The 16,277-nt window shown below is 32.7% G+C and overlaps 1 protein-coding gene across 2 annotated transcripts in view; it reads left to right on the forward strand.

Moving 5' to 3' along the window:
- Positions 1 to 16,277, forward strand: part of LOC134712400 (3'-5' exoribonuclease HELZ2-like) — a 54,546-nt gene that overhangs the window by 8,700 nt on the left and 29,569 nt on the right. The window contains exons 4-10 of one of the 2 annotated variants that reach the window (XM_063573913.1): positions 656 to 793; positions 1,593 to 1,733; positions 2,226 to 2,881; positions 3,951 to 4,178; positions 4,959 to 5,115; positions 6,012 to 6,179; positions 6,897 to 7,051. In XM_063573913.1, coding sequence (XP_063429983.1) covers positions 656 to 793; positions 1,593 to 1,733; positions 2,226 to 2,881; positions 3,951 to 4,178; positions 4,959 to 5,115; positions 6,012 to 6,179; positions 6,897 to 7,003 — 1,595 coding nt within the window. In that variant the 3' untranslated portion in view covers positions 7,004 to 7,051. Of the gene's footprint in view, positions 1 to 655; positions 794 to 1,592; positions 1,734 to 2,225; positions 2,882 to 3,950; positions 4,179 to 4,958; positions 5,116 to 6,011; positions 6,180 to 6,896; positions 7,052 to 16,277 lie in introns of those variants that run through there. The other variant, XM_063573921.1, reaches the window with a different exon arrangement.

Genomic DNA, 16,277 nt, shown 5'->3' on the forward strand with positions numbered 1-16,277 from the left:
TTTGATTTTCATCAAACTATGCAGCTATCTTATATTTATATTAAGCTTACTGAATCCCATGTCATTAAGTATAAATGTGTGCTCGATTTCACTAGTCGAGCACAAAATCTGGTCAATTTAGACTCTGAGCAGTTTATAGCGTATGTTTATGATTATGAATTTAATATTTACTGTTAACAAAACTTTGAATTTTTGAAATACTAAGGCTTTTCTACCTCAGCAAAAGATTAAATTAGCTGTATTTGGTAAACCTTTGGTCCTCAATGCTTTTCAACGTCGTATTTTATTTGTCCGTTTCAACATTTGTTTATTCGAGCGTCACTGATGAGTCTTCTGAAGACGAAACGCGCGTCTGGCGTAAATATGAAATATCAAACCTGGTATCTATAATGAGTTTATTTAAATCTTGTCAATACCGTAGTAAATTAGTAGTGTTGTTGTTGCATTTGGTGATTTTTATTTCACCTAATCCGTTATTGAACAGGAAAGCAAAATGCAGTTTTCCATCGTCCATACTAGATTGTTGTGTGTTTTTTCAAGTCGTTGGCGCATTTATATATTTAAGTTAATATAGAAAATTTTTGATGGTCCATAATAACTTGAATTAATAAAATGACCAAACTTAATGTTTGCCACAAACCTAACTATATTTAAGATCGCATACATTTGGAAGTAGCGGAACAGATTGAGACAGAAGGTCTCGATGTTGATATGTGGCCAAATAATCAACATCAGCACTGGGCTATCAAGACATCTTTGAAAAGAAGATTTAAATTGATTCAAGGCCCACCAGGTATAGAATAAACTATTGCATCAACCAACTTTTCTAATGATTGTTTTGGGATTTTTACGTTGAACGTTTTGTGTTACTCTAAGTAACCAATTAAAAAATCTTTGAAACGATTTCAATTTTACTTACTTATAGAAAATTTGAAGAAGATAACTCAAATTGAAGGCAATTCTTTCATATTTGTTTTTTTCTAGAAAAAATAAAGGGCGCATACTAGAACATTTTAATATGTCATAATATGTTTAATATGAACATAACGTTTTGGTCCTTACTTTTACTGGATTTTCCTCAATTATAAATTTTATCTGGCGTCTGGCGTCTGGCGTATAAAATTATAATCCTGGTACTTTTGATAACTATTATCAAGCTAGCAGATTTGTATACTTTATAATCAAACATTAAATACGTCAAATTTCAACAAATGCGAAATAACAGATATACCGAACTCCGAGGAAAATTCTAAAATTACAGAATCAAATGCTCAATAACACCAAACGGCTGGATAACAACTGTCATATTCCTGACTTGGTACAAGCATTTTCTTAGTCAGAAAATGGTGGATTTAATCTGGTTTTAAAGCTAGCTAAACAAACAAGTTATTACAATATATCAAAGAATATAAGCAAACCAACTATTTTTCCATATTTTTTGCAGTCCTAAAAGCACATATTAAAACAATCTACACAGTCAATTCGGATAATAACTATGAAACTTTGAAGTTCGGAAACAATCTTTGAAACGGACAAACTATTCCATTAATTTGGTTAGTTTTGTACTACTTATACATTTGTACTTAACATAGGAACTGGCAAAACTTACATTGGTGTTAAGCTTGTTTACCTTTTCAACAAATTCAATACTTTGATGCAACAGAAAACGGGCGATACTAAGAATCAGATAATTTTCTGTGGACCTTCAAACAGATCTGTCGATTTGGTAGCACGTGAGTATTGATGTTTTTGTTAAAGCAGGGAGTATCTGATAATTAACACCATATTACCCATTATTTGAGAGAAAAAAAATTCAACTTATACCTACTTATTAATATATGTTATTCCTCCAAAACAAATGAAGTTAAAATAACAGTAACAGACATTAAAAAGTACAAACTATCTAAAATTACAATATTGCAAAATAGTAGAATAAAACTGAATATGAGTAGATTAATTTTTAACATAACAAAATACAGAAATCCTAGTCATAAGCTTCCCATTTATTATTCATTTAAAAATTTAAAAATACTAAAGAAAATTTTATTGGTTTACAGGATATTCAATCTGATGTAATCAAACCTTCTATCGTGTTTATTTCGTGTTATGTAGAATTTCTATTATTCTTCACATAATTTACAAATGATTTTATTAGCAATATATCAGATCACATCTATCAATTTCAATAACATCACTGAATTTAATTACGTGTATTACTTATTAAGGTCTTGTAATAGAGAAATTGGGACCAAAGGCCCCACGTATTGTTAGAATATATGGGAGTGCAATTGAACAACTAAGCTTCCCAATTCCTGGAAGAGCAAGTGTAACAAGGCGCAACATATCCGATGCTAAAGCGGATCCCTACCTAGTTGAACATGGTGTTGTCCTTCACTATTTAATTCGCCAAGAGGGTAAACCGTATGCTGAACGCATAAAGGAACTAGATAACCAATTGTCCGACGATGTCAATATGTTAGAAGAAATAAATGAAAGAGATAGGGAGCCTTTAAAAACAACAATTAAAGAAATCAAGGAATACAAAGATATCCAGAGTAAGGCAACAAAAGAAGAGCTTCCACATTATGACGTTATATTTTGTACAAATTCACTGGTAGCAAACCCAAAAGTACTAAAAGCTACAAAAGACAGAGTTTACCAGCTTATAATCGACGAGAGTGGAATGTGTTCAGAACCATCAACAATAGTTCCAATTATAGCAACATCTGCGAAACAAGTTGTTCTAATTGGTGACCATAAACAACTTCGTCCAATAATCAAATGCAAAGAAGCAGCTAAACTAGGACTAGAAACCTCGCTTTTTGAAAGATATTCAGAAAATATTTTATACAAAACCATGCTAAAGGAACAATACAGAATGGTACAGTATTTTTATTTATCGGTTTTAAAAAATAATGATGTCAACAATTATTTATTTGACGTCTTATTATCATACTTTGTAATTTTCACGATTGTGACAATATGACAGAGTGTGGATAAGCATGGCGGGTGATTGATTTATGCCTAGTTAAAGAGAGACAGAATAATAAAAAGGCCGTATTCATACTCATTAAATGAGAACATACTAAAAATGCGTTTGCAATTAACAAAATGACATTAAGACAGACATTTATCTACGAAACACATAAACGACATTGACGACCTAGGTTCCTGCAAGGACGGCTTAGAAATCAAAAGACAATTGAACATCACCCTTTAGGTATGAGACCACCAAAATAGTTATTTTTATGTAATTGGTTATTTAAACTAAATAACTCATTCGTAGAATGAAAAATATATTTAGACCATTTTGAGCTTGCATTAAAAAGCCTGGATTAAGGTGGTACCTTACACTACAGGGAGATAACTCTGTAATATCAGCTAAACGTTTTTAATTACGTTGCTTTGTGAAGGCAATATAAAACTTCACAATGATCAAAATTAGTGTATGTTTAACTGCTATATAACCAGTGTAACTTTTCTGATAAAACGCTTGGTTCAATTTTTTTGATTTTTTCATATTTTTGTAAAAGGGTCAAAGTAAATAATTTGTCAAAATTTTATGAACATTAAACGAGCCAAATTAATTTTAGTGAAAGTGTTGGGTACCACCTTAAGGCGCTCCATTGTATACTTATTTAAGGTTTCCCCCAAAAAAAACCCAACAGGCTTTCGAGCAGTTATTCTTGGTTACAAGACTTTAAACCGTGTTTGAATAGGAACGGATTTTGAATTAATGGTCTGACATAACCATGTACGCCAGGTCAATCAACATCTTTGTGAAAAAAATTGAAATGACGAATTTGACAATCTTTTTTAAGACAACTTTACTTCCACCTCAAATTGTAAAGATATCTGCATGATAGAAATACATCAATCATAAAAAGGTCAAGAAATTGTGTACGATAAAACTGTACAAAGTTGGCATATTGGATTTATTTTTCTTATAGCACCCCAAAATATGCGAATTCCCGTCAAAACACTTTTATGATGGTGAATTAAAAACTCATCCTGGGGTCGGAACATCGCACCAACCATTGCAAATGTGGCCACGTACGATGGCTGACCATTGGCCTCATGTGTTTTGTCATGTAGAAGGAGATGAAGAGATGTTAACGGTTAAAACCGAAGCAGGAAATGAACAGTCAAGGTTCAACGAGGCCGAAGTTAAACAAGTGGTAAGACACATATCTGTTATATTAATCACAATCTTAAAACCATATCAAATATGGTCGACATCTATACAAGTGTGTCACTACAACTGAAGGTTGGGGTTGTCTGTATTTTGCAGTGATTTTAGAGTTTTTGATCCAAGAATCAATGGTTCTTTGCTTTAAAATTTTTTAACATGTTTTTAATTTTTTGTTCTGAATTGATATATCATATGCTGTCTATTTTGTTTTGACAATGTATATTTTAAATTTTTTGTGCACATTAGTTTATTCATTTATTTTATAATAATTGCTTCAATGTTAGTTCTATTGTTAAAATGGTTAAAGTACAATATTTTAACGACCAAAGGATGTTTCACTTCCAAATTATATGGGTTTGGATATCTGATTTTAATCGGACCACTGATGAATTATCACGTTGTGATTGGTTAAACGCCGTCACGTGGTGACCCCCTATGAGACCGTATGGGGTTAGTAAGTTTCATATGGGGTTCATGACGCGTTAATGGCGACGTCATCTATCAATGTTGTTGTGTTTCATTGTTTATTTTTCAACAAAACGCCGCAGAAAAAGTACAGCGTCCGATAAATTGGTTATACGGTTGACTACTGACCCCCTACGGATCCATAGAGGGTGAATAAAATTCATAGGGGACTCGGCCTCCGGCCTCACCCCCTATGGATTTTACTAACCCTCTATGGATCCGTATGGGGTCAGTAGCGAACCATATAACTTATAATGGTAGATGAAACATTAGCCATTGAGTAAACATGTATACGTTGTAGATGAAAGTTTTTCAACATATGGTAGAAAACGAGAATGTGCCGCCTTCAAGCATCAATGTTATGTCTCAGTACAACGCCCAATGTACAGCATTGAGGGAAGAATCTGTTAACACTGGACTTACAATGCCTATAGTATCCACTGTAGTGGCCAGTCAAGGTGAATATGTTTTATCAGTATTAAACGATGTCAGTTATATAATCTTACTAAACTGTTTAAATCGACAACCATCTTGTTAGCTGATCTTTACACTTTTTTATAAAGCACAGATACATACATTTTTGTGTGTACAAATAGCAACTTCTTATTTTCGTACTAGTTACATGCACCTCCGTAGACCATATAAGAGGTACAAACCTTGTTTTATAGCAATTAAACCTTCCGCATATGTTAACAAGAGAGTCTTTGTTAAAGTAAATTCTTCGAAAAATTGCGGCTTTGCAGTTATTTACAAACTTATACCTGGCTTTGTATTTATACGAGCAACAGAACCGGCGCCACATGTGGTACTGAATCTGCTTACCTTTCCAATTTTTGTCGGGTGTGTGACGCTTAGTCTTTTGTTTTCTTTGTTTTGTGTACTTTTGACTGTCTGTTGATATTCTGTATAAAGCAGGCCTTTTCAGTTGTATGACTTATTGGTTTAAATGTCCCTTTGGGTTCTTTCGCCTCTTTTGAAAACAAAAAAACGTATTTTGAAGTTTCTCTATTCAAAGCTGTTGTCTTCAAGGATCAAAAAACGGATTTTCTCAGTATCCCCTTCCCTTTGATCTAGCGTATAGTAAGTAGTGTTTTCAAAATAATAATAGTTTAAACACACATACACCTGTATACACAGAACCAAGAATGATACACCTCTTATCTGAATGAAATAGAAATGTTTTAACATTGCATAATACATTGAAAATGTATAAGCACCAAGATACACATTACTGATAGATTGGATAAAGATTACAGGAGCATTTTAATTTTCATCTCGATGAACGTTTGTTATTTAAACCCAAGCCAAAAGAAATGAATCAAGTAATACCTTTATATTTCTGAAATGTTTTTAGGTGGAGAATGGGATTATGTTATTTTCAGTTTGGTAAGATCTATTCCTAGTTATCGAATACCAGAACAACCAACCAGAGGATGGTGTCTCCAGAATCTTGGATTCATTACCGACAAAAACCAAATTAATGTAGCACTGACAAGGGCAAAAAAAGGACTTGTGATTATAGGTTTGTATCTTATACCATGTATATGATATTCTACGTTGAATATTCTTATAATGGCTTATAACAGACAAATAATTCTTTATCGGGCGATATATTTGTAAATTGAATATACATTCAAATTATATCCACTCGGGCAACTTATATACTAGTATACAATTTATAGTTTTTAGCATTCGTTTAATATGGCTGTTAGTTTTATTGCGTGTAATACATTACTTTATTTTGAACTCTCAACCTCGATTGGAAAAATATATATTGTAATTATAAGAACATAGCATAACACAACGATAATGTTAGCTACTAACTTTAAGTTTGAAAGAAAAGTAAATAATTTGAAGTAAATTTGCGCCTAAAAACGACAAAGAGCGTTTGGCTAATAATAAGGTGAATGCTTTTGTATGACGGCAAATTTACCAAAAGATAACCGAATGGTACCAACGGACACTAAAAAAAATAATCAATTACTGTAATGATCACACATTTGAGAACAATTGATTTGTAAGATTTTAGATTTATTTTTAACATTTGAAAAGAATAGAATCTTAATAAAACCAAAACAAGTTTTTCTATAGTAATATAACAAACAGATTTGTATAAGCACTTATTTCTTGTTTTTGAATCAATTATTCTCAATATGAGCTTATTTTGAGTGAGATGTATTTCATTCATAATACATATATTGTTTTCACTAAAGTTATGGTTTAACTATTGGTATTCCAGGTAACAGAAACTTGCTCGTGTGTGATCCAGTTTGGAAAGATCTTATTCACGATTACGAAAAGAAGAATTGTATGTTCATTGGCACAGTCTTTCCACCGGTTCCATAACTAGCCTCGTCTGCTTTTTAAAACACAATGTGGTGTATTTTTTAAAATAAAAAATGACAAAATAAAGGCAATTTATGTTATTTATTATGAACATATAAATATAACGTTAAATAAGATGAGTCGTATGTAGACGAAACGCGCGTCTGGCGTTTTGAATTATAATGCTGGTACCTTTGATAACTATTAACACCACTTGGTCGGTGCCACTGCTGGTGGACGTTTCGTCCCTAAGGGTACCATCAAACCAACAGCTATTTGGTGTTGACATGAATATCAATTATATGTTCATTTTATAAATTTTCTGTTATAATACTTTGTTTTTTTTGGAAAGGCTAGGGATTTTGTTATCCCAGAAATAGATTACCTTAACCGTTTTCGGCACAACTTTTTGGAATTTTGGGTCCTCAATGGTCTTCAACTTTGTTACTGTAGAGCTAGCTCAAAGTACGTTGATTTTGTTGAACGAGGAATACTGCTTTCTCAAAAGTTGCTAAGACAGGGCTATGAATCAATCAAATTCAGGTCATCATTCAAGAAGTTTTACGGTCGCCATCATGAGCTGATCGGCCATTATGATAAAAGTGTGTCAGAAATCATTCCTTATATTCTTCCTCAGTCATAATAACCTTACATCATTACCGAACTGTACAAAGACATAACACGACGGGTGCCGTATACGGTGCAGGAAATGTTTACCCTTCCGGAGCACCTGATGTCACTTCCGGTTTTTAGTGGAGTTCGTGTTATTTCTTATTTCTTATTTATAACTGTTGATGTGAATGTCCTTTGGTTTTTTGAGTGTTTGTTTACTCCTCAGTTTTGATTGTTATTGTCTTGTACTTGTTTGGCTTTAGAACTGTTTTGAACTGAGCGTCACTGGAGAGTCTTATGTAGACGAAACGCAAGTCTAGCGTATTAAATTATAGTCCTGGTATCTTTGATATGATGATTTTTTTTAAACTATTTTGTTATTTTATTTATTAGACAAAGGTCAATTTTCCAAGTCTATCAAGAACAACGAAGGAATAAAAAATGAGGCGATACCTATGCAGCAGCATTTTAAATAGGAATATCCAGTATGAATAAAATGCGTACAGACCTTAATATTGTCTCCGACACTTACACTGTAACATAAACAAATCTTAAATATTTTATTTTCATTGAGGATTGTAGTGGATTAGTTGTCTATTTATACAATAAGCGGCGTGTTTAATACAGGGTTCTCACTAAGCTCATACAAATATCGATTTAAAACAAAACAAATGAACAAACCTACAAATCACCTCATACAAAACAACACGAACCTCACAAAAATCTGAGTTCAACTCAGATTCTCCGTAAAGGAAGGCAGCTCATACTCCACATCTGACACTCGTTGTGTTGCTTATGCAAGTAAACATCCGGTAATAAGTCTCATTTGCAGAAGTTAGAATCAAGGAGGATGGTAGTGTTAACAACTTAAAAATTATGCTGTTATCTTTGTTAAGATAATCCATAAAGAACCTTTTCAGATATGATTTCACTTCAATTTCAACAGTGGAATCCATAGTTCAAAAAGCAGCAACCCGCATTATCAATTTCTAAGCGAAAATTAAACAGAAGCGACTATATACGTTATATTATTTTCTTCAAAATTCGATGGAATAAATTTGTTCCACCTAATAACTAAACTTTGGATTATTAAGTGAAAGGACGTTATATTCATAGCAGAATGTGGGTTTAAAGGATAATGATATATTTTGTTATCCTTCTAGCTAGGAAAATCTCATAAGAAGTCTTTTAAAGTAAATATTTGTCTATATTCTTTTCACTTTTTGCGATAGCAAGTCAAAAAGATATTTTGAAAAAATAACACGAAATTACAATTTAAGTGTCTTGGTAAGGAATATCAACTTAATAATCTTCTACTCTGAAACTATGTGGCCAAATTAAACCAAACTTGGCCACAATCATCATTGGGTTATATAGTTTAAAAATGTGTGACGTGACCCCGGCCGATTAACCAAGATGGCCGCCACGGCTAAAAATAGAACATAGGGGTAAAATGCAGTTTTTGGCTTATAACTCAAAAACCAAAGCATTTAGATCAAATCTGACAAGGTATAAAATTGTTTATTAGGTCAAGATCTATCTGCCCTGAAATTTTCAGATGAATTGGACAACTGGTTAGTAGGTTGCTACCCCTGAATTGGTAATTTTAAGGAAATTTTGCTGTTTTTGGTTATTATCTTGAATATATTTATAGAAGGAGATAAACTGTAAACAGCAATAATGTTCAGCAAAGTAAGATTTACAAATAAGTCAACATGATCGAAATGGTCAGTTGACCCCTTTAGGAGTTTTTGCCCTTTATAGTCAATTTTTAACCATTTTTCGTAAATCTTAGTAATCTTTTACAAAAATCTTCTCCTCTGAAAATACTGGGATAAATTTAAAAATCATCATTGGGGTATGTAGTTTAAAAAATGTGTGGCGTGACCAAGCCAAACAACAAAGATGGTCTACATGGCTAAACATAGAACATAGGGGGTAAAATGTAGATTTTGACTTATAACTCTGAAACTGAAGCATTAAGAGCAAATCTGACGAGTGGTTGAATTGTTGTTCAAGTTCAGATTCATCTGACCGTTGTTGGGTTGCTGCCCCTGAATTGGTATTTTTTAAGGAAATTTTGCCGTTTTTTTGTTATTATCTTGAATATTATTGTAGATAGAGATAAACTGTAAACAGCAATAACGTTCAGCAAAGTAAGATCTACAAATAAATCAACATGACAAAAATGGTCAGTTGACCCCTTAAGGAGTTATAGCGCTTTACAGTCAAATTATTCAATTTTCATCAATTTTGTAAATTTTTGTATATTTTTAACAAGATATTTTCATCTATAACTAATAGGCCAAGTTAATTAAAGATGAATTATAGGTAGCAAGAATGTTCAGTAAAGTCAGATATACAAACACATCACCATCATCAAAACACAATTTTGCCATTAATCCATCTGTGTCTTTTGTTGAATATGCACATAGACCAAGGTGAGCGACACAGGATCTTAAGAGCCTCTAGGTTGTTTTACGATCTAGATCTGATCTTTTAGATTGATCTATCATGACTACAATTTGTGACGTTATACTTATGTTTGACAATGGTACTGCATTTTTAATGTTATTTTTTGTATTTTCTATAATGCTTTGTTATCTTCATGAAGTTGAGTATAATACGATGTAAGTGTAAAACTAGGCAAAGGCAGCTATCTATCTTTTCTACTAGGACAAATGTTAAACCGTTTGCACTTACCAAAATGAGGTTAACCTTTTTGTTGAATCAAATTAGATACTATCATACAAAACTAAGAAAATGAAAAGAAGAAAATGAGTTGATACTACTTGTTAATCCAATCATAACCAGACTAGATTTCCACTCTTGCCATTCACTGCAAATAAAACTCAGAAAGGAAATAAGGAATGTGTAAAAGAGACGACAACCCGACCAAAGAGCAGATAACAGCTGAAGTCCCTTATGAGTCTTCAATGCAGCGAGAAACACCCGCTCCGGAAACAGCGCTTCAACTGGCCCCTAAACAAAACTGTAAACCAGTTCACTGACATCGGATGTCATGCTGAACTCCGAAATATTCACATGAATCTGAAATTAAAAATCATACAGGACTAACACAGCCAAAGGCTCCTAACTTTGGACAGGCGCAAAAATGCGGCGGGGTTAAACATACGTTTTGAGATTTCAACCTTCCCCTATACATCTAGCCAATATAGGAAAAACAAATATAAAACAATACGCACATTAGAACTCAGTTAAAAAAGTTCGAGATCGATATCAGAATCGGTAACAAAAGAAACTTAACAAAAACACAATAAATCTTAAATAAATAAAAAACAACAAGCAATTTCTGACATGCCAGCTCCAGACATAAAAAAAACGGAATATGTTTTCAAACAATAGAGTTCAGATTTGGTTGACCATGTAATAAACTATTCTTCTATTTTGTTAAGTTTTTCTGACATACTTTCATTTGACAATGTTTGAGTGCTTGACTTCTAGAACACTTTGATTCGACAAGGCATAAAACATAAGCTCTGCTGGGCTTTTAATTTAATTTCAAAACATATACAAAAACAGAAAAACTAACAAAGCATAATGCACACATACAACAAAAGAAAAGCAACAATATTTTTTTCAGATTTTTAGCAATCTTATATCAGGGTCAACTTAGCAATAGTCAACAGCTGCAGTAAAGAAATGTAAAATACACGCTAGATAAATCAGCAATTCATTTAGGCAAAAAAACCAGTTAAATATATAAACATGGAACGCAGTATAATATTAAACTAATGGATAGCTGTCTCATTGTCAATAGTACCACATCTTCTTGTTTTATAATTACACACAGTTTGTTTTAAATATGATAGTATGATACTTCTACATTGAATACATGCAGAAAATCGACATTTCGAGCCATTCTAAGACAGGATCATGTTCTTAAATTGAAAAAAAAATGTTTTACGTCTGACATGGGCTGGAAAACTGTTCTAAAGTGTAACTGCAACATACTGGATTTTACAAGATTTTCTTTAATATAAGTAGACGTGTTTACCCCCGGAGAACATCTAATGAATTACTATAATATCTAAAATAGAAATTTTTAGATTTAATATTTAGGAGACTGTTCAAACATAAAGGAGATTAAAAAAATCTTTAGTTCTAGAGACATAGAAAACATTAGGAAAAAATTAGCATCTTTATATACCAAGTTTAAAGTAGGATATTCCTTTCTGATGCGTTAAAATTTTAATTCACATTACGGCTGCTTTTGAATGTGAATTAACACTCACTAATTAATCTACATATAAACCTTAGAAATTATTATCTATACACAATAAAAAATTTACAGAAACTGCATGAAGTATTAAACATATGCATTGTTACCAACCGATAAACGTGTATGACGAAATTCAAGATACTTTGTAAGTAATTTATTGTACCAATTTTCATGCAGTTTTTGGAAAAGGGTATGTGTGCTATGTAATTGGTGTTATTATTTTTTATGTGTAATGCCATCGCGAAATTTTTTTATCTCCACGGATTTTGCGAGCCAACTGGATGTCTTTGGGCATGATGGTGACTCTCTTGGCGTGAATTGCACACAAGTTTGTATTCTTGAAAATACCAACGAGGTAAGTTTCCCTGGCTTCTTGGAGTTTATTTAAATCAAATGAAATTTTAAGAAAGAATTTCTCTTCAATAGCAATACATCTGGATATAATTAGATACCCCCATATCCACCCGACTCAATTGTGAGGCACGTGGATGTTATTTTAATAGAATATAAAACGATTTTGTTAGTTGATTATTTCATTGAGTAAAAGGTATACATACATGTAAAAAAGTTGAGAACCGACACAAAGGGAGCACACTATCGTGATACATGTAAATGTAACAAAAAAAGGATGATAAATACATGTAGTCCATAGAATGATTTCCTATTCAGTGTGAATCAAAAATTGATCTCACATATATAATAACGTCTCTGTATTGTAGCGATACATTAACGAACTTTACATTATTTGTTTCTAAAATTAAAATGCGGACAATGAAGATATTTTTACACTTATCATAGATTAAACTAAGTTAAAAAATAAATTCCCCATTCAGCAACAAAAACTATTTGACGAAAATATAATTTTGAACTAAATTATAGTTTTCACTTTTATCCAGGAAAATAATGACCTCATAAAGGTAATTATTCTATACCTTTGATCATATCTCATTGAAACATGGTAACGTCCGGGTTCATTCTTCGAAAGAATGACCTATTGTTCTGAAAGAAAATAAATCAGTAGAAACATCATAAACGGCCGCCTTCTGACCTACAATTTAAATGTCCGACAGCTGATTTTTTCTTTTAAACTGATATGTTGTGGATAGTTTAAATTTATTTTTGATTGATATAAAATAACCAAAGGGCCACTGACTAAGCTTCTTATCTCACCTGACTTAGGGGTCAAGAGAGCTTTTGTCATTTATCATTTTGGGCGTCCGTCGTCGTTGTCGTCGTCGATATTTTTTAACAAACAAATCTCCTGTGAAACCACTGGTTTATGTTGGCCCAAAGCATCCTTATACTTACAACTTACAACTCCCGTTAGCGCCATGTGTCGCATAGGGCGCGAATGGAAGCCTTCCATCTGAGTCTGTCTGCCGCTGCTTGTTGTGCTTCTCCCCATGTTCTCCATCCAAATTCTGTTCTTTCCTTATCTACCATTCGTCTCCAAGTTTCTTTTGGTCTTCCTACATTTCTCTTTCCTGGTGGTGTCCATGTCAAGGCGATTCTACAATCATTCCAAGGGTCCATCCTCAGGAAGTGACCTATCCAACTCCATCTCCTGATCTTAATGGTGTTGGTTATGCTGCACATGTTGGCTTTTTGTAGCAGTTCTGCGTTGGATATCATAGTTGGCCAAAATATCTTAAAGATTCTACGCAAGTTCCTGGTGTTGAAGGTGTTAAGTCTATCCCCATCTCTCTTGCTTATCTTCCAACATTTTGCCCCATATAGCAACACTGATATCACATTGCTTTTATAAATTTTCATTTTGGTGTTTCTACTGTATTGGTTTGATGTCCATATTTTGCTTAGCTTATAGTATGCTGCTCTTGCTTTTTTAATTCTATTCCTTATGTCATATGTTGCATTGTCGTTGGTATCTATGACCGATCCAAGGTATGTGAAGCTGTCTACTATCTCTAGTTATTCGTTGTTCAATGTAATCGGCTGGATGTTGGTTGCCTTTACACACATTATTTTACTCTTTTTCTTGTTTATTTCTAAACCAGTTGTTTTAGCTATCTTTTGTATATCATCTGTTTTAGCTTGCAGCTGTGTTCTTGTTGCTGATAGAAGAGCAATATCATCTGCAAAATCAAGATCTTCTAATACCTCTAGTCTTCCCCAGTTGATACCTCGTCTTTTCTGTGTTGTTTGCTTCAATGTCCAATCTATAAACAGTAAGAAAAGGAATCCAGACATTACACACCCTTTGTCTGACTCCTGATTTAATGTGGAACCATTCCGAATTTTTACCCTCATGTTCGACTACACAACTGAAGTGATCATAAAATGCTTGTACCATCCTGATTATTTTACCTGGGATTCCATAGTTTGCCATGATCTTTTTTAAGGTTTCTCGATGGATAGTGTCAAAGCATCCTTATGGTATCTTATTATTCGTATATTGTACAATGTATTAGAAAAAGATAAACTGTAAACGGCAAAAATGTCCAGCAAAGTAAGATCTACAAATAAATTACATGATGGAAATTGTCAATAAGGAGTTATTGTCTTTTAAGTAAACATTTTCACAATTTTTTGTATTTTTGTTTAAATCTGACATGAATCATTTTCTGAAATTTCTTAGCCAAGTTAAACCATACTTGGTCTTAATCATTCTTCGGGTATTTAGTATAAAAAAATGTCCTCCTACCACGATGACTGCCATGACTAGACATTGAACATAGCGATAAATAACAGTTTTTTGATTATATCTCTGAAATTAAATCTAAGCTTTCAGAGCAAATCTTAAGGGGTAAAAATGTGTTGTAGCTGTGATGTATTTAGAAAAAAGTAAAATATCAAAAATACTGAACTGAAAAATCCACTTGGAAAGTCCATAATTTCATGGCAAAATCAAATAACAAAACGCATCAAAAAAGAATAGACAAGAACTATCGTATTCCTAATTTGGTACAGGCATTTTCAAATGTAGAAAATGGTGGATTAAACCTGGTTTTTTAGCCCTAACCCTCCCACTTTGATGATAGTCTCATCAAATTCCGTTTATTAACAACGATGCGTCAACACAATAAACAATTTAGTCAACATATGGGTACAGCAGTCATCATGATGTAACAATTCTAAAAGGAAAAAAATAACAGAACACAAAAACATCTATCTACAAATTTTTACAATTAGTTATGGATCTTTTTGGTAAACCATCCATCCTCCAAAAAACACCAACTTTCAATACTTTTGTTCAGCAGAAAAAAACTACGGCCTACATGTTCGTAACATATTCAGATTTCATCAATATTTGCTATCGATTTTCTTTACAAGTACAATGTGCATCGTGTTTATTTAAATACTTAGATAAAAGGACGTCAATTATACTTCGTTATCAATGTTTATGATATTAAATTTTATTTGGACACAATCGGGAAAGGTAGGAAAGATTAATTAGTAAAATGTTTCGGAGGAAAATAAACATGGTATCTAAACTAACTGCAGCTATATGTAGTTCATTTGCATATTTTTTAATACACAACAAAACTGCAAATATTTAATTCTGTAATGATTAGAAATCTGGTCGATACTTCTGTTATTCAAACACAAAATGCACACCCAAAGCAACCGAACATTACTGTTCAACTGAGTCTGAGCTACTCCGGAAAAAAAATAAACTTCTAAGTGCCAATGCACCAACTCTCTCCCTTCAATCCGGAACGGTTGTAAGAGTAGCCCTACTCTAACACAAAACAGTGTATTTGATGGCATTGTTTACTTGAACTTAGCAACAAATGTGCTGAAATGAATCTTTTGGTGAAAGAGAAATATATTAAGCCCATTATAGCCAAAAGTAAATGGGTTTGCAGGAAAAATGTAACAATTAGGCGCCCTATAGTATACTTATTTTAGATTTTCAGAAAACCAGGGTTCATTTTTGGTAGTCACCTGAGTTCCGAAGGTCAGATTTTTCTTATATGATTTAAAAGGTTGGTTGAAAATTGGCACATAGAAAGGTGATGCATGTTCAATTAAGGATATACCTGCCTGGTCTCAATGAAGTGAAATTTAAGATAGAATATTTAGAAAGCTGTGATAATTGCAATATTTGGTCTAACAGATATGGATTTTTGATAAGTGGTATGTCACCTGATATGGACACGGACCATAAAAAAATAGAGAAAAGGTATTGTATATGTTTATTATTTCTTAGTTTTATGATTTTGAAGAATATCTATAACTGTTTTCGATTGATAGATGTAATTATATCTACAACCGTTCTAGTTTAACGGATAATTGTTTAATAGAAGAACGTCAAAATGACGAATTGAGTGAAATTTGCCGCCAGTTTGTTTGATTTCTCGGTTAAATTGTACACATTGTATAGGAAGAGAAGTACGGAGAGAAAGATATTTACATGCAGATTGCATAAACTTTGATAATCTCAATATTTTGAATTATGTGCAAGATATGAATTTCAAA

Source organism: Mytilus trossulus, chromosome 1 (assembly GCF_036588685.1).
Source record: "Mytilus trossulus isolate FHL-02 chromosome 1, PNRI_Mtr1.1.1.hap1, whole genome shotgun sequence".
Taxonomy (NCBI): Eukaryota; Metazoa; Mollusca; class Bivalvia; order Mytilida; family Mytilidae; genus Mytilus; species Mytilus trossulus.